The sequence below is a fragment of the Stegastes partitus genome, unplaced genomic scaffold (assembly GCF_000690725.1).
Source record: "Stegastes partitus isolate 25-593 unplaced genomic scaffold, Stegastes_partitus-1.0.2 Scaffold652, whole genome shotgun sequence".
Classification (NCBI taxonomy): domain Eukaryota; kingdom Metazoa; phylum Chordata; class Actinopteri; family Pomacentridae; genus Stegastes; species Stegastes partitus.
In genome coordinates, this window is record NW_007578383.1 from 147,818 (window position 1) to 171,739 (window position 23,922).

Consider the following 23,922-nt stretch of genomic DNA (forward strand, 5'->3'; position numbering starts at 1 on the left):
GTCATTGTCACAGTTTGTGAATGGACATTTTATTACAGTACATTAAACACATGCAGACAAAACTGCTGGTGCTTGAAGGTAAAATACTTTTTTTTAAATCACAGAACATGTGACATACAGTTTCACAGATGTAATATCTGTGCGAACTTCATATTACACAGATGTCACCTTTAAAAATGACGACAATTTTTTTTTTTTAACTTTACTCTCAGCATTGAAGTTTACTGGCAAAATGTTTATAAGAACAATTACTGAGTTCAGGTGTGTGGAGGTGGGACGGCTGGTGATTCCTTATGAGGTTCCTTTGGAGATGAAAGAGACAGAGTGTTACTAACAATTAAAAAGAAAAAAAAAACATGCACATCCACATGATGACTTCTAGGCCCTGGATAAAAGCTACATCATGGCTGTGGTGGAGAGTGTTGAAACAAGAGCCAATTCTCTTTGTAAAGCAAAAAGTCTAAGAAATAAGATTTTCTCTTTTCCTTTTTTTAATTTTTAGGGTCCGAGGACCCCTACTTGCTGCAGCAAGCAGGGGTCCTTGCCCTGCGGGCAAGGACCCTATTGTTCCCGCTTCGTTTCTTTCTTCTTCCGATTATTATTATTTTCCTGACGCACGCGTTACCCTTAATTTGACCCCCTAAACACGCTCAAAAACTCACCAAAATTGGCATACATGTCCGAATCGGCGAAAAATTTGATAAAATGAAAAAAAAAACAAGAAAATGCTCTCTAGCGCCACCTAGTTACAGAAAAACACACTAAAATGGCCCTAGCGCCCAGTAGGAATGTCGCACAGAGATCAAACCAACATCAAAACGTTCGTCTCAATGAGACCCACAAATCCCGCGCTGACACCCCTGACCTATCTCAAACAGGAAGTCCACAATTTGCCTTTCAAAGTAAGAAAATCCGTGAAAACTTCTTTTGGGAAAAAATTATCTTGTCTGACAGCGTAAATCGTACCAACTTGAAAATCGCAGAGGAGACAGAGAAGGCCTTGATGTACAAAAGTTCTGAAGGGATTTGGCGTTTCTCAACCGGTTTTCGAATGGCGAGCCGTTAAAATTGATGAGCTGCCTCAGCCTCGGCTCATAGTTTGTATGGGTGTCAATGGGGGCATGTCCAGACATGCTGTGTCAGTTGGTCATCTACAGAATAAACTAAAGGTCCTACAGCTTTAAAAATGACACTGAGGGCTTCCCAACAAGATTTCCTACAAAACTATGCTGTTTTTACACACATTTGATGAAAATTGTGGCTGTATGGGAGAGTTAAAGTGAGAGAAAGCGAGTAAAACTCTCAGCTCTCTCACCAAGGGACATGCTGAACGATGACATCATCACAGCTTAGTGCAGCAGGTCATGTGACTCACTGACAGTCTGAGGCTGAGCAAAGACAGAAAAATGGCTCCTTCAACTTAAAGCAGGTTTAACTTGAAGAACGGTCAGACGGGCATGAGGGTCCAACGCAGACCGAGGACCCGACCAACGCTGCTTGCAGCTTTAATTATTTTTATAATTAAAGGCACTACAACTGTAGTGTGGAACCTGTGCATGCTCTGATCCTGTGGTACCTTCTGTTCTACTCACTCTGCATCCTGGAGGTGAAAGGCCTCCTGTTCTGGACCTCCGGCTCTCAGCGCTCTAGTTTTGGAACCAGGACGGAATCCTGCACAGAATCACAATTTAATTAAGTGCAAATTTGAGGTTCTGGTCAAAATTCTTCAGTAGACGGCAGCAGACTGGTGGTGAGTAACAGATACACGTTGTCACCTCCAAATCCAATGCCTACATGCCTGTTAAACTGTCTGTGAAGAGATCTCAATATTTTCTCCAGCACTACATATATCTGATTTCTGTATTCAAAATGTATGAAGACTTTAGAAAATATGAATGTTTATGCTAGATAGAATTTCCAACAATTATTTACAAAAACAAGTCAAAAGTAATTTTATATGTGGTTTTAACTTCTTAAATTTAAGGATTTGCTGCGTTTCCTTTCAAATATTTTCATGAATGTAAATTATTTCAAGTCATTTAGAGGTTTTGATTATCGGCTGGACAAAATAAGTCCTTTTAAAAAGTCAATTTCAGTTCTGAATAACTTACAAATTAACTGCAGTCTGACATAAGATATATAAACATACAAACGACTGCAGTAAAATGTTGCTTTGATTACTTTTCAAAAATGTACATTTTTGTTACACCAATATTTATTTTTTTTAACTTGGGCAAGACAGCAACACAAAGTAGAACTTTCATTAATATATTACAGTTTGTCACACTGTGTTTAAATGAATCAATTCTAATTAATGTATCAGAGATGAGACAGAAGTGACCTGAAGAAAGGGTTCTTGAGGTCCAGGATGTTTTCAGATCTGAAGCCTGATTGGTCAACTGTGGCCGTGATGTGGATGTCGTAGCTCTGTCTGGTGTGAGAAAAGGTAAAGGTCGGTACATTTACAGGAGACGGGATGAAAACAAACCTCCAGGAGTCAGCTTGATTAAATGACAATGTTTTTGTTGAATAGCTTCTGTTATGGTGGTTGGATGGACAGACATGAGCATATTGCATGTACCATGGTGACATAAGATCAGAAACTAATTCAGTTTGGTTGATGAATTGAGTCAAATAATTGGAAAATTTGGTTTTAATTTGAGAAGAGGATAAATCAGTGGAAGCGGACACACAGGAGTCTTCTGTTGGTAATGCATCCTTAACAACATGTACCTGCTGTTCGCAGCCAGCAGCACCGTCCCAGACAGAGTTTGTCCCATCTTAGCGAAGAGTGGCGTCTGAAGCAAACACCTGATCTGAGCCCAGCGGGTCAGAGGTTCAGTGGGAGCTGTGGAGAGCCACACCGTGGACCTACAAACACACAAAGAGCCTAAGAGATCACATCCTTGCACACAGACCTCTGATGAGGGACACATGAGTTAATAGGATTTTCAGCTGCTCGGATGCAAACCTTTCTAAAGAATGTTCTATCCATCCCGTCTGTCCACACTGAAAATCATTCAAACTATCAATCAGTCAAACTGGAAGGAAGATAGAGTTTTACTTACTGGGATCCGCGATAGGCCACATCAAACCAGAAGGCGAATCCATGGACCAGACCAGACTGGAGCAGAGTAAACACGAAGGGAATCTCCATTCTGGAAGTACAGGTTTCATCTCTGCATTTATACTGTAACGTGTATGCATAATGTATGTATCAGGTGTATTATCAACCTCATATATGCTTTAGACTGCATTATAAACCGTTTATTAAAGTTTTAAATAAGCTAAATAGGGTGTTTGCTGATCAGGCTTTAGTAAACACAATTCTGTACCTGTGCAAATCCTCTTCTTTAGCCTCCATGAAGTTGATGCAGTGCTTCACAGACCTGGCCATCAGGATGTGCACTTCAAAGGTGTCCTGGAAAATGCACCAAATTTAATACAATTCCTTGCCTACAATAAAATAAAAAAACATTTCATTGTGTTACATTTTAACCTAAGAACACAGTTTTTAGGCTAAACTGTAACACAATGAAACTAAAGTTCCAAACTTTTCCTGCCACAGAGGGCAAAAGTGAAGGAAAACCTGACACTGAATTCTACTTTTATTATGAGAATTATTGAAAACAATACAATATACTTGCTGTTCATTCCATTTGATGTAATGCAACAATAAATAACTTGAATAAACAACAAAGCAGCTGCTCCCTGTTCAGTCCTCTTTAATGTCTCTGCCCCTTCATCACCTGCAGACTGCTTAAATAAATCCATTTAAAATGATTGAGTCACTGGGATCAAGTTTTCTGCTAAAAGAAAATAACAGAAGGATCTTTGTTGATATATTTTGTATGTACAATTTTCGAAATCTCCACTACTACTGCGCTGTGTAACATACAATAGTGACAACACAGTAATCTCTCAGCACGGTTGCTGTTTTGTCACTGAGTTTTTGCTGCAACTTACCACTATAGGCTGCCTGAAAAACTCATCCACTGCAGCGTTGTGGAGAGCACTGAGGTTCACACCGTAGAAGCTCTTCTGCTGCCTGAAGAGAAAGCAGGGAAAAATGGATATGAAATCACCGGTACAGTCAGCTGATTGACACGTTTAGTAGTTAATGTGTGAGTACTGGAGTCTGTAGTGCTAGCTCACTCAACAGTCTACCTAACATGGCGTTCATGCAAAGCTTTTAAAGCATAACACTGCACTATTTAGTAACAATAATGTTAGAGCACAGTGAACACTAGTAGTAGCATTAACAAGTGGCAAACAGTCAGTGGTTCAGTGGTTAAAATTGTGCATACAGAGGTTTTTCCTCTCATGTGGCCAGATAGCAAGTGATTTCCAAATCTATGTATTCGAGACCACGATGAATGTAACAGAAGACTGTTGTGTTGCTATGTCTCAAAAGCATGCAGACATTTAATGGTAGTTTCCCACTTAACCAGGTTTGTTCACAAAGGTTCTCTGTTATATTGTAAGGTCTTGATCTTAATATGTAGATTATGTTATAATTTGATATAAATAAAATCAAGTTGAAATGAAACTGAATTATCCAAATTACTGAATTAAACACTGCTTGTCTTGCTATTTTGATTATTTTATTATTGTTTCAAATGCATTTGGCGTAACTGTGACATGTTGGAAAAAGTTTCAAACCTTCAGTGATGCTGCATTAATTAGTATAAATGAATATGTTTCCCCCACTCTGCTTTGGTCAAACACATCAGTTTATAGTTTACCTTCATTCCTCAAGGCTGACTAAGCCTGACCTGCACATACTGGTGGAGCAGTGAAGGGCACAGAGCATAGCGACACTCACACACACACTGGGACACTTGCATGCACAAGCAAACTGCAAAACAGAGGTCACATTGTTTGCAGGGATTTCGCAGAAGTACAGCAATACAGCAGAATGCATCTAATCTGTATACAAAAAAAAAAAGTATAACAAATAGGTGTAGGCTGTAAAATGCTGCAAATTAACACAATTCCTTTTTCGTTTTTACATTAGAGTGAAGGGGAAAGCATTGTACTGATCTATACTTCCTGCTGTGGGCACCAGGTTTCCCTCTTAAATAACATTTGGAATCGAACTGGATCGTTTTTGAACACTCGTGTGTAATGCATGCTGGTATATGCAGGCAGTGGAAAGCTTGATGTCTCAACAGGAAGGTGAAAGGTGCCTCCCCATATAACAGCAGTTAAACATATAACCGCTGTTATATGCTTAACTGTAATAACACAGAATGGAAATCTGCATAATTACCATCACACAAACTGGTTGAGCCAGACAATCTTTGGATTTGTTGGGCGTCTCTTCATACTATAATATGGTAAAAATGGAACCTTACAATGGAAAGCACTTTGAAATGAACTAAAGTTAAACTGAATTCAATAATTAGCTACAAAATGTTCGCCAAAAACTGGGGTAGGCTATATTGTTTGGAATCACTAGGCAAAAATTCCTCTCAATGTATTGTAATCTACATGGTCTGAGAGGAAACTACCCAAAATCATAATGTTAATTTGACTTTTATCGTGGCTGTTTTTGCCTGTTTAAAGCGCATGTCCTATGCTTACACTCATTAGGTGGCATTGGCTTAAGACATACAGAGGAAAGCTGCAGGGGTAGGGCTGTATTTTCAAATTCTGGCATTTTTGCTTTGTTTTGTTTGTGTTTGTTTTTGCCTTTTCTAGATGTCTGGTGAGGATTAAGCGGTGTATAGATAATGGATGGATGGATAGATGTCTGGTTACTGCAGCTTTTAGATCATGTCAAAGTAAGTGAGTATAATATACAGTAATTGGACACAACTCTGCTCAATCTAACTATTGGTTGTTCAAACCTTGGTTATTTAATAGTTAATAAATTGAAACGATAATTCTTCAGCCATTTGAAATGATACTATATACTGACACATTTAACAAAAAGATCAGCCCACAGTAGTGCATGTAAGTCAAACCCTTTTCCCTCTGTGTGAGTCAGGACTGAAGCCAAGCATTTTACACCCAACAGGAAACATGCCTGACTGAGGTCAAACACTGAGAATATGCATGTGTGTGCGAGACAGAAAGAAAGAAAGAAAGGGAGCCAGTGTGTTTGTGTCCTCATGCATGGATTTATGTCTGAGCATGCTTGTGTGTGTGTGAGACCAGAAACTGGCTTGTGCGTAGTGTTCAAAGTAGAACTGCTCGTCAGTGAAGGGAGCCAAGTGAATGTCGCCATAGGAGGGAAACATCAGACCTGGATATGCAGTGAAACAATGACAGAGACAATAAGATATTAAACATTACAGACGGTCACAAGTATACCAATAAAATGGTCCGAAACAAGTGTTTTAATGATAGAAATCCATTCATCCATCTGGCGGTCTGTTGTCTACCATTCATCAGGGGTTGGGTTTAGGTGGCAGGTTAATCAGATTATACCAGATATTCCTTCCCACTGCAATGTTTTCAAGACTCTCCTGGAAAATCCCAAGGTGTTTCCAGGCCAGATCGGATATGTAACATATCCAATGTGTTCTGGGTCGACCACAGAGTGTCCACCTGGTTGGATGGAGCCAGAAACCTCCAACGGAAAGCGCTTAGAAAGCATCCTAATCACATGTCTGAACCACCTCCGCTGGCTCCTATTCTGAGCTTCTTCCAGATATTCCAGCTTCTCACCATATCTCTAAAACTCCATCCTGCAGAGGAAACCCATTTCAGCCGCTTCTACCTGCAATATATTTTTTGGTCACTACCTACAACTTATGACTATAGCTGAGTGTTGGAACATAAATCGAGAGCCTCGCCTTCAAGTTCAGCACCATCTTCACTACAACAGTCCCATAAAACAGCCAGGGGACTGCTGACATTGCACCTATTCATTTGTCCATCCTCTTTTTGAGTCATTCATGAACAAGATTCCAAGGTCTCAACAACTCACCCCAAATCCAAAGGGAGCAATCTTCACCTGTTTCTGGCAGAGAACTGTTGCCTCAGACAGAAATCAAAACTGCAAAAATGACGCAAATCACAAGGATCATTTCCCCTTGCTTTGTCTGCTCTCACCATTGGGTTTGAGCCACTTCTTGGCATACAAGAAGTTCCCCATGAGCTTCTCATTGAGCAGCATGTAGCCCATCGGCTCAGAGATGATGACGTCCACCATGTCAGGGCAGTCGACCTGCTCCACCTCCCCCTCCAGGACTCTGATTCGCTCAGAGAGGTGGTTACTCTGGACCAGGATCTGGACAGGAGACAGAAAACATCTGCATTAATGCCACGTAACTAGGACAATGATAGATACAGTACAGCACACTGGACTCTGTATGTGAGACTCTCCTGAACAATCCTGGAATCTGCTACTTTATTAAGTCTCAGTGTTTCAGATGAGGTCTCATCACCCTGAACAAAAAATGCATTTCCTCATTTTCCTCTCGTGGTTTTGTGCTTCCAGAAATAATGCTGTGTTGTAGGTCATCTGCAGGAGACACTGTGCACTGTGTTTATAGGCTGTCAGAGTATTCGGAGACTGATCCATCTCCAAACTTGTAAAAATAAAATCCAAACTCCAACAGTAGTTTGGGATAAAAGTGGACTTTGTGGAGGCTGTAGAATTCAGTGCTTAAAGACATGTACAAGATTTCCTTCTGAATACATCAGACACCTGCTCAAACCTTTACATTTAGCAGTTATGTAAATATTGTTGTTTGTTTTTATCTGTGCAAAGGGCATAAAAATAGCATATAACTGCAGCCAATAATTATTAAAGTTGAGTGAATGTGTACAACAATGTGCTATGCAGAAACTGACAGATTGCTTATTCTATGTTGGGGATAAGTTCCTGTCCCAAGCAAAACCATTTAAGCATCTGGGGATCTTGTTCATGAGTGATGGGCAAATGGAGCATTAGATGGACACATTTACTTTGGCAGCATCATGTCGGCATTGTACCGGAGCATTGTGGCGAGGATGGAGCTGAGCTGGAGGCAAAGCTCTTGATTTACCAGTAGATTTCTGTTCCAGTTCTCGTCTATGATCATAAGTTTTGAGCTGTGACCAAAAGAATGAGATTATGGCCGTAAGGAGTTTCCTCTGGTGGGTAGTTGGGCCTTAGAGATGGAGTTTGGACATCAAAGGTCGCCGCTCTTTTTCATTGAAATGATCTCGCTGAAATGGTTTCTGACAAGGAAGTCTCCTGAACATCTTCCTTTGGAGATTTTCTGGGCACACTCAACTCAGAGGAGACCACGAGTTAGACCAAGAACTTGCTGGAAGGATCTCTTACCTGGGAATGTCTTGGGGAACTAGAAAATGTTTCTGAGGTGAGGGAAATATGGAACGCCTTCCGTAGCTTGCTGTCACCGTCATCTGACCCCGGATTAGCAAAAGAAAATGGATGGCGAGATGGATGTTTGTGATAAATGTATAACACATTTTACCCCTAGCAGGATTGTGTAAGGGGCTTTTGGTCTTTAAGTAGAACTGACTTCTAGCTTACTAATTAAATCTCCATTGTATTGGAAGTGTGCTTCAGTGACTAATAAAAAAGTTGATACAATCCCCAGACATGGGTCTAAGCCCTGTGCTGTGCATAAGCATCTCCTTGTAGCCCCTATCCTACTGAACTCTGGGCCAGATGTTGCCGCAACCCATTAACTCCCCAGAATGCTACGCTCTGCATGTGATGTATGTACTAAAAGTCTGTGTGCATGCATGTGTGTGTGTGTGTGTGCTGTTAGTGCAACGCTGTGGTTTCTCATAAGGCTTTAGCACGGCCAAAGCACACATCACATTATTCTCCAAACTCTGCATGTGAGTTCACAGTCAGAAGATTCGAGTCTTGCTAGTAGGTTTGTGAAACAATAGTTTCATTGCGGAGAATAGTTTTAAAATCCACTGTTGAACTTTCGCTGTTTCAAAGCCAACAATATGACGAGAAAAGTGACGGATGGACAATGCGCTGACCTTTGTGTATTTTGCCATTGGGCTGGAATCAACAGCGTACACTCTGGAAGCTCCTGCCTGGGCTGCGAAGAAAGACAGAATACCAGAACCACAGCACACATCCAGAACCACCTACAGAGACAAGAAGACAGAATGGATTTGAAATGGGATTTTTGTTGTAATGTGACCAGATGAGTCCAGATGATGTGCAGCCTTTTTCCAAAAGATATGTGTTCAAACGATCCATCTGAAAGGTCACCTTCCACTGAAGCAGCATTCAGATGACACTTTATTTGATTGTTTCATCAGAGCCTTGTTCAACTAAATCAACTTGTAGCTGTTCATAAGAAATACAACCGTGTGTCAGGTTTAACATTGCTCACAAAGTAGTATTGTAACAGTGGGACACATGACATCAGAACTAAGGAAAATTGCTATTTTAAACAAATAGAGGCAGCGTCAAACCCCCTGAAGGTTTATAAGGGACGAAGCATTCTAAAAATACTAAAATAGCTTTATTCACAGATCGATACAGATACAGTGTATGGTCAGAGAAAGGCTGTCTGGTCTTTCAAGAGTGAAGGCAGTTTCTAAATCACGTGCTTGGGATGTGCTCAGGCATACCAGCATTCCACAGTGTATGACTGGAAAAAAGTCCTATTTACTGATGATTCCAAGTTTGTGAGTTGCTACTCTGGAGTTAGACACCTGCATTGATGTGACTCCACACTGATCAAGGAGAAATGGCACTACAGTCTGTGGTTTGCGTCTTTAGGGAGAAGGATTCATGCTGCAGCAGGATAAGGAGGACAAACACACCTCAAAGCTTTGACTTAAAGACATAAGAAGACTAATACTTGAGTTTGCTCCACAGCCAACAACACAAGTGAATACAGCCCCTGTGCAAAATCCCTTAAATGTCAATTCATTCAAAATGATATCACCTCTCAATAGTTGCATTAATTCTAAATTGACAAGTATTTCCTCTTTTAGGCAATCAAAAGAAAGACTACATTGAAAACACAGGCACTTTCTACAAGTATTAGAAGAAATGTGACCAACTAAAGTAGAAGCAACAGTAATCAGGAGGTACAGAACAAACCATAGTACCACATAGGACACATCTGCTGTTGACAAGATAAACAGAATTTGTACACTTAATAAAGCAATGTATAAAAATGTAGGAGCCCACCTTGTCTCTGAAGTCAGCATCGTTGGCTAAAATGGCTCTCTGATAGGTGGCGGTCCTCAGGTAGTCCTGAAGTAGACTCTGATGCAGGCCCAGACAGCTGTGGAACTATACTCAGGCACACACAAGACAATAAATATTTATTTTGTTTTATTTACCCTTTATTCAACTAGGAAAAGGCTCATTGAGATTAAAAGTCTCTTTTTCAAGAGTGTCCTGGCAAAGACAGGCAGCAGCACAGTTCACAAGGTCACAACAGCATCCACGCACACATCATACTCATGATACATATAATGGTGATTACATTTTGAAGATAAGAAATCAACATATCAGCAGAGAAGTTTCAAACTTTAATGTCAAATTTCGTGAGTGTCTACCTGGTAGCACTGTGTAGGGGCATTTTCAGTCCTTGTTTCAAACATTGTGGGATGCCTCGTCGAAGCTGCATGGCCTCCCTCTGCATCCTCGTTCCCTCTCTCATCTCTGCATCCTACTCTTCTGTCTTCACCATCCCCGTGCTTCAATACCCTCTGAAAGTTCTTCATATCTGAAGAATCAAAGATCACAAGGTGTTTTCAGAGGTACATAAGTCTGACCTTCCAAAGATAAGCAGGATTAATTTAAAGAATACGCTGTACAAACCAGTTGCAGTTTTGAACTGCAGCAGAAGGCTCAGCTTGCCGAGGGTGACCAGGAAGGACTGACCTCCGACCTGGCAGCAGTCCATCTCCTCGCAAACGGTAAACTGAAAAACTGATGCTCTGTTGGCTGAAAGGATTTTCAACACATGAAGATGAGACTTGGAGTTTGAAACTATCTCAACTTTAACTGTGTATTTTTGCTTTACAGACAGTATCTGTGTTACAGATGGCTTGTAGTATTTTGATTTCCTGACACCTTGAAAAAGACAAAGGCTGCACACACTGATGTGATTTAAGTTTTTCATTTGGTACTGCACTTACTGTTCCATTGTAGTTCACTCTTTTTTCCACTACTAAAGCAACATTCCCTGGTATTCTCTATTTATGCATGTATGTTGTGTCTGTGTGGTCCTCCAGTACTCACCGTCCTGCACAGTGAGCTGCTGAGCCTCCAGTCCGTTGGTGAGGAGCACAGTGAGTTCCTGTTCGGCTTTCTGTCTGCACACATTGACGTGTTTCTCTGTGCTCACCTCCACCTGAAGCGGCTCCTCCTTCAGAACACAACCAGAACACAGTGTTTCATCTGAAACCAGATTACAGCTGACGAGACTAGATAGAAATTAATGTGATAATGTCCACCTCATGCCATGGTTTCATCTCCATTGATTACACACTGTCTGCAGCACATGTAGCATCACAGCTGAGCACAAGGTGGTGTGGAGTCAACTGATGTCTTTACAGCAAATTGGTAACTAGTTTGTAAAATACAGTGCAAATACAATTCTAACATAACCCTCATCTCATTAATTATTTCCTCATTTGTTAGCTTAGTTAGTGAGGTAGCTAATCAGATATAATTTGCCAGTACAGCTCACCATAATTCTCCTTTAACTTCCATATTGTCTATGAATAATTTATGAACCAATTTAAGTGTCTCCAGCAGAAATCCAGTCAGGTTGCTGTAAATCATGCCGTCACATATTAACAATTTGAGACCTTTCACACATTAATAATCAGACTAATTAGACACATTCATGTTCTGTGAGGTCCTTGGCTCAGCATGATGCTGTTATCTTGTGTTTTCTGATAATAAGTGAGAGTAACACTAAGCCAACTTAGTGGAAATGCATCTTACTGAATCACAATTCATCAGAACAGTAAAGTGAGCCCTCTGCCTCCTCCAGCCTTACCTCCTCCTGCGTCTCCATGTGGGCCTCCTCAGATCTCGCCTCCTCCTGCAGGGTGAAGACCCTGACGGAGAAAGACAGTGACTCCTCACTGCTCTCCTCCATTCTTCAGTGTGGAAGGAAGCCACCGTTTGGGAAGAAAAGTAGATGAGGAGGAGGAGGAGAAGGTGGAGGGGAGGGAGTGGAGGAAAATGGGAGGAGAGATGGAGGGAAGAATATGAGGGAAAATAGGGAGAGCAGTGGGGGGAAAGAAAAATTGTAGCTTTTCTGTGTGAAAACTTCTGCTCCGGCGTCACTCGACCCAACAGCGTTGGAAATCCTTTTGTCAGTTTACATGTTGCTTTATTGTTTGCTGAATTTGATGATGCTGGAGCTTAATATAAAGAGCTAAACTTGGATCTACCTAATCCAGTTACTAGAGGTTAACTAGGAGAGACCTCACAACTACTGTCAGTAAACAGAAGTCACTATAATATTTTCAAACATAAGTGTCATCTTTTGGAGTCTCACAGTGTAATTAAGTAAGTATAGCGTTAGAAAATAGCGCTTACTTATTAAGTAAGTATAGCGTAAGAAAAACTACTCATAAACCATAAGGAATGATGGAGAGAGGAGGTTTGGAATAAACTCAGAGATTTAGTGCATAATTTCAAGTTGATAGAATCCACAGTACTTTTCAGCATTTTACTGCAACTACAGCCTACATATACTTTTTACAGTGTAGAGGTGGAGTATTTTATATTTAAGTGGAAAAAAAAGATCACAGTGAGCAAAAATCTGACAGGAGCAAAGAAATACCCATAATAATAATAATCATAATAATAATCATCATCATCATCATCATCATAATAATAAATGCTACTCTGATCTAGCTGCCAAAATGATATGAATGCAACAGAAAACAATATTCTCTAATTATTGTATCATGCACTGATTTCCACTCTGTTTTATCAGATATGATGCTGATTTACACTACCAACACTCCCTCTGCTGGACAAATGGCATGACTGCAAGAACACGAAAAACTCTTAAACACATTAAATGTTGACAGAGTCAAGAACATACACTACAGGCAGCACATGACGGACTTTATCTTAGCAGAGATTTATCTTTCTTGGATAATGTTCACGCACTTGCAGCGGGAAAATCACACAAATAAGGACAAAACACAGATTACATAAATGGAAAATGACACACATCTGTATGGATGTCTGTAGTCTTGACTCACTGGATATGAACTGCAGACAAAAACATGCCAATGATCACGCAGGTCGCCATTTTCGGATTCAGTTTGGCTACAGAATGTCTTTTCTCTTCAATACTTTTGTAGCATGAAAAGAAGAAATGAAAATTACTCCTGAGAGAGAACTAATGCCCAACTGTCCCATTACCTGTGTCTGATATCTTGTCTAGAACAGTGAATGTGACATCTGTACATGTTTCAAATACGCAGGAAGAATTGAGATAAAGAAAATGCTTACTGATAGAGTGTCGATGAAAAGCTCATGGCATAGTATCCTTAATATTATTTATTCAGTAATTGAATGCATTGATGCTAAACCTGTCAGCTATATTTTTTTTTTGCGAGGCACATATATATGATCTTTATGTTTTCCACAAATGTAAATAATCTGATTCATGAATCGCACAAACTCAAATTGGAGAGGCATTCATAGTAAACTCACTGACATTTAAAACACTTTTTGTTGGTAATTTTAGGTCACAGCGAAGTTGATTTAGCCAACATTAGAACAGACATGGCTGCAGACAGCAACGGCAATTACAGCTCACTTCTTGGGTAAATTGGCATAGTTAGTTTTTCCCATGGAAGCTGAATGCATCATCAGTGAGAGTCCTGGTGGTCACATGTGATGGTGGAAACACACACAGGCAGCACTGTACTCGTGCCATCTAACATTTCAGAAAGCTGATATGAACCATGCGCATATGACACATAACATTTCTCCCTCCAGCACTGTATGTATGTTGCTGTGCAGAGATTTCAGGCGCTCGGGAGGATGCTTTCAAACATAGTCCCGCAAATGGCTTCTGTCCGTGCATAAACTTTACATGAAGGGGAAAAATTTCTGTAACTTTTTTAAAAGCACCAGTTGTCGTCAGTACACTCAGTTTTTAGAGGTGTAGTTGTCAGGTAGGTTATTCAGCGAACTTGCCACAGTTCTTCTGTGGACCGTCAGTGTCTGAGGTTGAGGCTGTGGGGTCAGGCCATCTGTTACAGGTCTCATTGTTCTTGTCAATGAGGAGAGTTGTTTATGACTTGTGCATATGTGATGTCTCCTTTAGGACCTCACTGTGCCTCAAACAGATGTTTAAGTGCCTGTCGCATTTGTCTAAATTTAATTTCTGCGTGTGGTTATTGATCTATATTCTTTCATTTTGTGTTTTTAGGACTGTTCATACACTCCTACGAAATTCACAACTCAATAACAATCGCATATTTATCTTGTATGTTCCGTGTTAAACAGAGATCATGTTACCACACTGTAAACCTCATTTCTCCAAATGGACCCTCCCCAGGCTTCCTTTGCACTTTGAATATTATGTACGAGCAGGAATCCTGCCACGTGCCTCCTGGTGTCCGATTCCTGCGTGCAGGCTGCCAGCTAAGCACAATGTACCGGTCTTGTGTGGCCTGTTTATACCCCGAGCTTGGCAGTGCAGGAAAATCAGCTGTATGTAAAATGGAAAAGAAAGCTTTGTTTGAATATTAGCAGAATATTAACAAACAGGAAAGGGACACTCATTGATATGAGGCCATCCACCACTTCAACCAGCCTGGGTAAATTCTTGCAGTGTGGAAAATGTGTAAATAACAGGGAGGACACAAATTTGGGGCAGCGAGCGAAAACGAGGCCGCGACAAGTTCTCTTGCTCTTAACTTGACTTTGACTGATGTGCCATTTAATATAGATATTTCCCACAGCCCTTGAAGGCAGCATTTGGTGCCGTCAGTCTTGTAAAATGAGAGGAGGCACCTGCTATTTAAAACACACACAGGGCCATGGCATCCTCATGGCCTCAGAGGATTCTTTAATCTCTTCAACATTTCTCGGTAAGAACAGTTTGTTTTGTTTGTTGCTCTGCCGTCTGTGATGCAGAACTATGCCAAAGCTATGTCAAAAATGCAGCCGTTTACAGTTGGCCCTGTCAGTTTCAGCTAAATTGGCTTAGATACGATAAAAATTGCTTCATGCTTATTTGCAAACAGAATTCCTAAGCTTTTGAAGAAACTTGTTGCTTGGTGATTTATTTTTTTTTTTTAGCCAGAGTTAAGATGATTATAAATCATCTTTTAAAAGCTATGGTCACATTTTTAAAGGTTTTTAAACACATCCTCAAACAGGCATTATTATTTCTAACATGTCAAAGGGAACCAAATGTGCTACAATGACAATAAAATAAAAAGGCAAAACTAAAGTCGTAAACAAAGTTAAATGTTAAATTACATGTGCTTACAGCTGTATTGAAATGTATAGATTTCAAATATATAGTTTCCTGTAGATCCGTTTTTTGTATCTCGTAACACCGAGTGGTGCAAAGGCCCTCCTGTATCTGTAGGGATGATGCTGATGATGATGCTGATGATTATGATGATGATGGTCGTTGTTATTATTACTAATTAATCAAACTTTGGACGGGGTAAAGGTGCTCAAAAGCTCATGAAGCTTTGCACATGCCTCAGATGTGCTTAAAAGTGGATTTTTACATTTTTTTTTTTTTAGAGTTTTTGGTATGATTGTGGCAAAATGATTTAATCGCACCCGTACAAAACTTAGGCCTTCACATTAGGTTTTATCTACATTTACAAAGTCTTGTCCAATGCCTGCTGGAGCCATACCTGAAGCACCATCGGACTGTTTTGAATTAATTCACTTACTAATCCACTTTGGTGCAGTTTTTGCCATTTGCAGCCCTGGTTTTGACATGAAAAAAAGAGAAAACATCAGATCTTTTTCAAAATTTCTCTTGTTTGACAAGAGTTCTGCTCACTTTTAAAGCTAAAGTGCCGTCTACTGGTAACAGGAAGTTACTGTCAGTATACTTTGACACACTAGTCCTAGCAGATGAACCAGACACACCTAAAATGTGGTCAGCTGAGTTGTAAGATGATGCTAAATAGAGAACTCAATCTCAGTTTTCTTCTGACACTGTTGCCATGGTGACACAATATTTTCCTTGAACATGAGACTTACAAAAATGCCTCTTGGAGCCATTTTGGTGCAGTTTTTTGTAATTTGCAGCCTTATACAACAACAAACGGACTGTTGCCCTGTTGGTGAAATTCAATGTTTTACCATGAAAATGAATGTGATGTGGTAACTGTGGTAACTTCAATATACATTATCCAATCTGCCCCAAGCTTCACATGTTTGACAAGAGTCCCGACCTGAACATGTCTACACATCGACGTGCAATTCTATTAAAGAAAAAATGTCTTCATATCGAACCTCCTCCTCTTTTTGCTCCTCCATGCGATCAACCTGCCTGCATGCAAATACATATTTATATTTTGAGAGCAATATAAGACTCAGCTCAGAAGAAAAAAGACTCCCAACAAGTATATGTAATTATCAAGGGGGCATATGCCCTACATCCCCTTGTAACGTACGCCCAAGTATGCTGGCTTCTCATGTTCTGTTGTCATTCAGCTTAAATCATTCCATAGTAGCTGGACGGTCTTCTGAATGAGGCTCTTTCTCTGTCAGAACTGTAGGTGGACGACGGGGACAAGATGCTGCCTTTGTGTGGTTTGCTGCTGTTGTTGTGTCTTCATTGTGGAGGGCTTTGCAGTGGTGAGTATCTGTTTCATTAAAAACGCTCCCAGGAGACACTTGAATGTGTTCTGTCCCGTGGTTGACATTGCAAATGTAAAGGGTTTATGAATTCAGTCAAAACAATGCAGCTACCACAAACTGAATCCTCGGTTCTGTAGTAATCCAGTTTTGCTTTAAGATAATTTAATATAGTCTTTTATCAGTGGCAGCTGGTGCTAATTTTCTTTGGATCTGCAAAAGTCAATACTGCTAAAGTCACAAGGAGCCACTGAATTTCATTGTAATGTGTGTTTGTCATACACTTCCCCTTTCTGTTTAGCTTTTCCTTCCTACTTACTTCTCTCTTTTATCTTCTTTTGTCCATGATTAGGGGTCAGTCTTATCCTCATACTTCCTCCTTAATATTTAACCCCCATTTTACATCTGTGTTTCTGCCTCATTTTTTTTCTTTTCACTTTATTTCCGTCAAGCCTTTCATATAGCGAAGACGCTGACCCTTCAGGTGGACTATGGACAGTCTGCCACCTTGCACTGTAATGGCTCAGCCTTCCTCGAGGAGGAGGGAACTGTCCACTGGGAAGCAGTGGGGCAGGATGTGGCGATATTGCGGGAAGGGGAGTCAACAGTGGGGGAACATTATGAGGTTAGCGCCGCCTTTCTGTTATTGGCATCTGCAGTAGTTGAATGATGTTTGCTTAAATCATTCTACTAGGGATGTCCCAATGAACTATATATATAAAAAAATCTCTAGATTGCTTTAATTAATTAAACTGAAAAATTCAAAATTTTACTCCATCATATGTGGAGGACTTCTGAGTCTATTAATGAACTTCCAGGGCCGGGTCCAGTTTCCAGCAGATGAGCAGATTAGGGAAGGAAACTGGTCGGTAGTCCTCAACCAAACAATGCTCAGCGACACAGACATGTATGAGTGCATCTGGCAAGGAGGAAAAACCTTATCAACAGTTTGGCTCACAGTCAGGGGTGAGTAGGAGGATGAAATTGAACAGTTTGGTCTGAGGTATTTGTTTTGCCATATTTAGATGACTGGTACTAAAACCACTTCATGAAATCAACTCATTATCAGCTGTGCATGTCTTTCCCAAATCCATACGACTGCCCACTGTATGGTTGATATAACAAATGTGTGAAAGTCTAATATAAGAAACCAAAATGTTTACCTTTGATTTTCATCCTCCTTCAAATCAAACACTTTTGTTGTATTGAGAGTGATATCCTCCCTTAAACTTAATTTTCCCCCCTTTCCAGCAAAGTGTGTGCTTGCTTCCAGTATTTCATTGGCCTGATGTTGTGGATGTGTGACAAGGCTAAATGTGTGCACCAACAATTATGACAATCAAAGATGTGATTAATGCAAGTGTAAAGACCTCAGTATGCTTGAAAATAAGCATTCACCAGATAGCATCTAAACAGAGTGGGCACTGTGCAGAGAGGAGAACCAAAGTGCAGAATGAGAGCAGTTCCATTTGGGTTTATTGTTGAACGCAACCACGTGGCAAAGCAGAGATAAGGTGTTGACAAAAACTGTCACCAGCGGGTTACCAGGGAACACATACAACTGGAGAGCTAGCTACTAAAACAATATGGCAAGGAGTGGAAGTAGAGAACAGGTGTATAATCAAGGGAGCTGCTCAGTCTTCCTGTGACTGCTCCATACCATGATGCTGCCACCACCATGCTTCACCATAGGAACGGTAACAGTGAGGTGATGAGTAGTGTCTGCCTGATACAATGCCTTGAGTTCTTGCCAACAAAAAATGTTCTTCAGGCTCTCAGAGGCCTATAAATGGACTTTCACAGACTAAGCGGACTTCTTGCCTGTATTCTACTGTCAGTCAGTCATTGATGTCTGGCATTTTCATCTTTTAGTTGTCAGTGTTCTTTTGCCTCTGTTCTTCCTGCCATGCATTCCAGCATTCCCAGTTTGTGCCTTGTTTGTTTTTTGGGGCTTTTTTTGTTGCACCTTGAATTCTGTCTTGGACAATTTCCTTCCTACTGCGTCCTGCGTTTTGGTCAGTACAATCAAATTATTCAGGTGTCAGTCGCAAGAAAACTGATCATACACAGTGGGTGACTTGTATGGTGTTTCTTTGCATCACTTTGGCAGTTTTCTTGGCAACATGCATGCGACATGTTACCTCCTGATGAGAGCTGTCCAAGAAAATGGGAAATGTAAAACTGGATTTAGACCCTTTTTACACTTCCATCTACACTGAAAGGATAAATGCAATGCATCTACTATTCCGAATTACATTCCGCAACATGCAGGATATAAAAGGTTGTGAGTCTGGTGTAACGTATTTGTTTTCAGTGTGACATAAGTCGTCTCAAAACTAAACGAGCAACAGACTTCCAAGAATCTTAATGACTTGATCTGTTTCTTCTTCTTCACATGTGCTGACATGTTGCCACTTTCTTGGCTTTCTCCCTCAAGAGCCTGAAGTTGAGCGCTCCATAACAGTACATGACGGTGCCGGGGTTGACCTAGCATGCTATATTCAGATCTCCAGAACTCTTCCCTCATATCTGGAAGTGTGGTGGACCAGGAACGGCAGCACTCTTATTTCGATAAAAAATGTACGGTATACTGCAGATGGCCAAACATGAATGCATATTTATTTTCATAAATGTTACGGTGTCTATTGTTTGATGTAAGGAAGAAACAGAACATCGCAAGCTGTAGTCCAGTAAGCCTTAAACTTTGCATTTAATGTCAACCATTTTATCGGTAATACATGCTTATCAAGGACAAAACCTTTTGCAGGTCTTAAATTGTGGCCAGTGGGAAAAAGTGCAAATCATAACCAACAAGCACTAGGGGTTCCACACTATGAAAAATCTCATAGGTGTGGTAGGAAACCCAAAGTGATGCCAGCACTGGTAGAACAACAGTGTAAGAGGTCATTAGGAAGTCAAGGATCACAACCTTTTCTCCAAGACAGGCACACAAAAGCCCACCTGGACATAGAGGAGAACTTTTGGTCAAAGAAGAAACATTCAATCCTAACAACACCATCCCCACAATCAAGCATGATGGGGAGAATGTGATGCTTTGAGGATGTTTTTCAGCCAACAGGCCAGAAAACCTTTTCAACGGCATCATGAGAAAAGGCATTAAGACTCGGAAGGAAGACATTAGACAGTCTGCAGAAAAACTTGTCCTTAGGCAGCACTGGACTTTTCAGCAAGACAAGATTAACCCCTTAAGCCCGTTTTACAGAAAGAAATAGTGTGAAACAAAGCACTCATCATGAAAGAATATAGTGATGTTATACATCAAATTAAACAGCAGAACCTGGGCTACAAGCACATATCAGCCATTTCTACATGCCTCAAACACAACTCAAACACCAACTAAATTAATTATCAAATATGCAAATCGATATAGCGCCACCATGTCAACCCACTCGTCACATTTCTGGCTCTGTCGCTACTGTACGTTATGAAAGACGCACAACCTACCTCTCAAAATGAAGCAGAGAGTCCCCAGATTCTAAACATATCCATCAAAGCTCTCTAAAACCAAAGCATCAGCGAGAAACAACCCAAAGAACAGCAAAAACCGAAACCGCTTCGTCAAACTGTAGTTGTAAAATGTCTCTTACCTCAGCTGTTTTGCCGTGAAAAGTTTATTTTATCGGTAAATCCACACCGGAATCAGTTAGTAATACTTCCTGTGCCACACGGAAAGCACGTCACCCGTCTCTGGGAGGCTGTGTGAACCGTAGGGCGCTTCGGCAAAGTGAACGAGGGAGCGAGCGGCGAGAATACAAGATGGCGGTCTACTGATTCTGATTGGCTAAAAGTGCTGTCAATCTCGTTTTGGTGGCAATGGCTATCTTCTATTGGCTCTAACGATTCGAAGGAGGGTTCAATCACCGAAATCGGCCCATCCATCACGGAGATTGGGCCGCGCGTCATCGTAGGAGGTTCACAGCCAGTCCAGTCGCCATTACGCACACGACGCGTAACACAGACAGCGGTCTGGTAGGATTAAAAAAAAACTAAAACACTGCGGTATTTGAATGTATTGAACGCCATTAGTGAAATACAAGTGAAATATCTAGTTTGTACATAAGAACACTCAGATGGTCACCAGTGTGCCAAAATGTGCCAAAGTGTCCAAAAATGTCACCTCGCCTGAACTGTCTGGATTAAAAACTTAGTAATTTTATTCTACTTCACTTTTTCAGAGTCAACCTTTGCAGGGAGAATGTTCACATATTGTGCTATGATTTTGGAGAGGTTTAGAGCTGCAGCTGGATCATTCCAAAGAGATAATTATCCTAAAACTGCTTTTTTTTTTTTTAGGCGAACCTGAAATTTTTAAAGTTGTGTGTGTGCCATCGACAGTTACTTTTAACCAGTAACATATATACTGAAATTTACACATCTGAACAAATCTTACAAGTGTTCCTTTTATTATGACACAAGAATTATTCAAATAGACCTTGTGGTTGCAGAGATATACTGTTTTTATTATGGGTATGTAATTTTCGAGAAAAGGCCTGAAAAATAGCTCAGGGCTAAAAGGGTTAAGACATATAGCTGAAGTGGTCAAGAAATGGTTACAGAAAACAATATGAACATTTTTGAGCGACCCAGGCAGAGTCCAAACTTGAATCCTCATCGAGAATCTGTGGAGGAACTAGAGTGATGGCAAGGAAACTTTCTAGCCTCAAAGACCTGAAGAAAACACTAAAATCCCAGTAGAGATGCCCTAAAAGCTTGTTCACAATTATAAGCACTGTTTGAATGATGTGGTGGAAAATAAAGGCTTTGTCACTGATTACACACCTAGAAATTGCTAAAATCATTAACATCCACGGCTATGAATAATCTGATGCTTAACTGAGCTGTTGTGGGTCTACACTGAGTGAACATCTGAACATCTCCTTTCACTTACAGGGTTCACTCTTTACTTATGGGTCGCCTGATTCCGATACTGTTCTCATGAGTGTCACTGATGAGGAGTTTCATCTTTATATGACTCCAACTATGAGTGACAGTGGAGAGTACCAGTGTTGGTATAGAACCAGGTAAGGGCTTTAGCTGCAGTTTTTTGAGTGGGCACTTCCTCAGACCAACAAATCTGCCGCACTGGGGTGTCAACTTTTTTATTTAGGTGCACCCAAAGCTTAGAAAAAGGCTCCAGTAAAATTCCAAGAAACAGGCAAAAGGTCTGTCTTTAGAAAATAAAGTAGAAATATGCCCACAAGGTGCCCTTTGCTAGTTGTTTTTTGTTTGTTTTTGTTTTGTTTCTAAGGGTTTGATTAATGCCTTTAAATATTCCCAACCGTTCTTTGACAGAATGCACTTTTTTCTTATTGCTATATTTGTGCACATAACATAACAACAATAAAATTGTTGTATTATAATTACCACTTCCAGTAATCATTTTTAATTTTATTTTCAGGAAGTCTGACGATCCCAAGCTTGGGATACCAGAGAGCATCACGTTGACTGTGCTGGAACGAATCCTTACTGGTAATCGCCATTCCTATTCTCACAATGTAGTTTAATCAGCAGACCTGTCAGCTATGAGAGGATGTTGTACGATCACAGTAACGCGTCACTTCTCAATGCAGATTTCGATCCTGATGAGGCAACGACAGCAGCAGAGGACTGGGTCACTGCATCTCACTGGCCTGTAGCATCCTGGGCAGAGGAGGTGACTGAAACCACTGAGTCCAACCACGATTTTTTACCCGTTCTCCTGGAAGATTCCACACAACCAATGCCAGGTGAACCTTTCCCAGTAAGAATGGAAAATATAAAAAAATAGCAGGTTTAAAGAGACTTCTTTGTACAGCGGAAAGATTCACTATCAGCAATGTAGTGTTCATTGAAAGAATCAAAGAACAGAATCGACTAGAAACGTCTTTTTTGTGGCCAATTTTATGCACTGTTTCTGTGTGACTTGAAGCATTTCAGCATTTAGTTGGGTTTTCTGCATTTGCTTCCAAAATTCTATGCAATTTGTGTCAGATTGGTAACTTTTCTTTTTCTCAGTTTGCTCTTGAATTTTGTGTATTTGCATGTAATCTCTTCCGTGTGACTTGACTCATTATTTTATGCTATTATTTCTAGTAGCAACAGAGTCACAGCTAATGGAAGCTTTTGAGGAGAAGGTGACATTCTTTCCAGACAAAGGTTAGCAGCGGTCTACTTCACAGCAGAAAATCAAGAGGGAAAAAAAAAATACAAAAAAAACAGCAAACAATAATCGCAAACTAGTAGTCAGAGACAGAGAAAGACAATAAACTAACTATGTGATGTTCCTCTCTTTCTTCTCCTTCCAGACATCCCATCTGAGTCTCACCAGTTGGAAGATCTTCCTTGGATTCGGATTGGACTCATCAGCGGAGTCTTGCTGGTCACAGCGGTGGTCCTGTGTGTTCTGGGAGCTTTACGGAAAATTTAAACCATCCAGATGGATCCCCACCTCAGCTGTTAAGCTGTCCTACATACTTGAAAGGGTTTGGGTTGGCGTCTGAGCTGGGCATGCAAGGAGGAGCTTTGTTGTTTGAAGAGAGGGGTTACTGCAGTTGGGTTTGCACTGGACGATGAACCACACTGCACATGTGAATGATGCAAACATTTAAAATTTCGTATTTGGGAGCTGTAATGCTGGTTGTCAGATTTCTGTAATGACTGGAATTCTGTAAATGACCTACACTGTACCTGTAAGGCAGCCGTTTATTAAACTTGAAATGCTATTTTTTTTTGTGATTTTCTGTCATTTTTACTGCATCAAGATGTCTGAAGTCTGTTAAACAGTATAAAATAGAAGTCAGTACACCCCTGTGCAATATCAATTAAATGACAAGTGATTCTAAATTTCATTACTTTCCAGTAACTGCATCACTTTCAAGTTGAACACTAGGAAATTTTTTCTTATGTATCACAACATGAATTTTGGTAACTGATATCTTTACTAGGGATGGACCGATACCTCTTTTTGATTTCCGATACCGATACTTCAACTTTGAGTATCTGCCGATACCGATACCATCTCTCCTCCTAAACTTCTTTGGAAATACCTTCTTTGCATGGATACATTTGTTTAAGATGGCTTTATCAAAAGCCTCATACTATTAAAGCATAGACTTTGCTTTTCTAAGAAAGGAAAAAATAGCCAAAAGCAT

At 40.4% G+C, this 23,922-nt stretch overlaps 2 protein-coding genes across 3 annotated transcripts; one reads left to right on the forward strand and one right to left on the reverse strand.

Annotated features, from left to right (window-relative positions):
• Window positions 1-104: 104 nt before the first annotated feature.
• LOC103363319 (histone-arginine methyltransferase CARM1-like) lies at window positions 105-12,062 on the reverse strand. The gene is made up of 15 exons (XM_008290025.1): window positions 12,000-12,062; window positions 11,195-11,321; window positions 10,772-10,897; window positions 10,507-10,676; window positions 10,133-10,237; window positions 8,962-9,072; window positions 7,063-7,240; window positions 6,160-6,250; window positions 3,967-4,048; window positions 3,336-3,421; window positions 3,069-3,158; window positions 2,734-2,871; window positions 2,342-2,431; window positions 1,593-1,671; window positions 105-302 (listed from the first exon to the last, which is right to left on the reverse strand). The coding sequence occupies exons 1-14, from the start codon at window positions 12,060-12,062 to the stop codon at window positions 1,647-1,649; spliced, it is 1,482 nt and encodes a 493-aa protein (XP_008288247.1). The 3' UTR covers window positions 105-302; window positions 1,593-1,646.
• A 2,930-nt stretch (window positions 12,063-14,992) lies between these two features.
• Window positions 14,993-23,493, forward strand: LOC103363320 (uncharacterized). 2 transcript variants are annotated; one of them, XM_008290026.1, is made up of 8 exons: window positions 14,993-15,030; window positions 16,685-16,771; window positions 17,224-17,396; window positions 21,683-21,813; window positions 22,191-22,261; window positions 22,363-22,518; window positions 22,865-22,927; window positions 23,077-23,493. In XM_008290026.1, the coding sequence occupies exons 2-8, from the start codon at window positions 16,711-16,713 to the stop codon at window positions 23,196-23,198; spliced, it is 777 nt and encodes a 258-aa protein (XP_008288248.1). In that variant the 5' UTR covers window positions 14,993-15,030; window positions 16,685-16,710; the 3' UTR covers window positions 23,199-23,493. The 2 variants fall into 2 exon arrangements, with proteins under 2 accessions (XP_008288248.1, XP_008288249.1); XM_008290027.1 differs by having other exon boundaries at window positions 22,868-22,927.
• The last annotated feature ends 429 nt before the right edge of the window (window positions 23,494-23,922 follow it).

Bases quoted from the DNA above. Each gene is read 5' to 3' on its own strand.
- LOC103363319 (XM_008290025.1), bottom strand. From the start codon at position 12,062: ATGGAGGAGAGCAGTGAGGAGTCACTGTCTTTCTCCGTCAGGGTCTTC. The intron at 10,677-10,771 runs GTTTGTACAGCG...TTGATTCTTCAG, and splicing joins GCAGTTCAAAACTGCAACTG to ATATGAAGAACTTTCAGAGG. The intron at 2,432-2,733 runs GTACATGTTGTT...TTCTCACACCAG, and splicing joins CTGCTGGCTGCGAACAGCAG to ACAGAGCTACGACATCCACA.
- LOC103363320 (XM_008290026.1), top strand. From the start codon at position 16,711: ATGCTGCCTTTGTGTGGTTTGCTGCTGTTGTTGTGTCTTCATTGTGGA. The intron at 16,772-17,223 runs GTGAGTATCTGT...ATTTCCGTCAAG, and splicing joins TTGTGGAGGGCTTTGCAGTG to CCTTTCATATAGCGAAGACG. The intron at 17,397-21,682 runs GTTAGCGCCGCC...TTTCACTTACAG, and splicing joins CAGTGGGGGAACATTATGAG to GGTTCACTCTTTACTTATGG.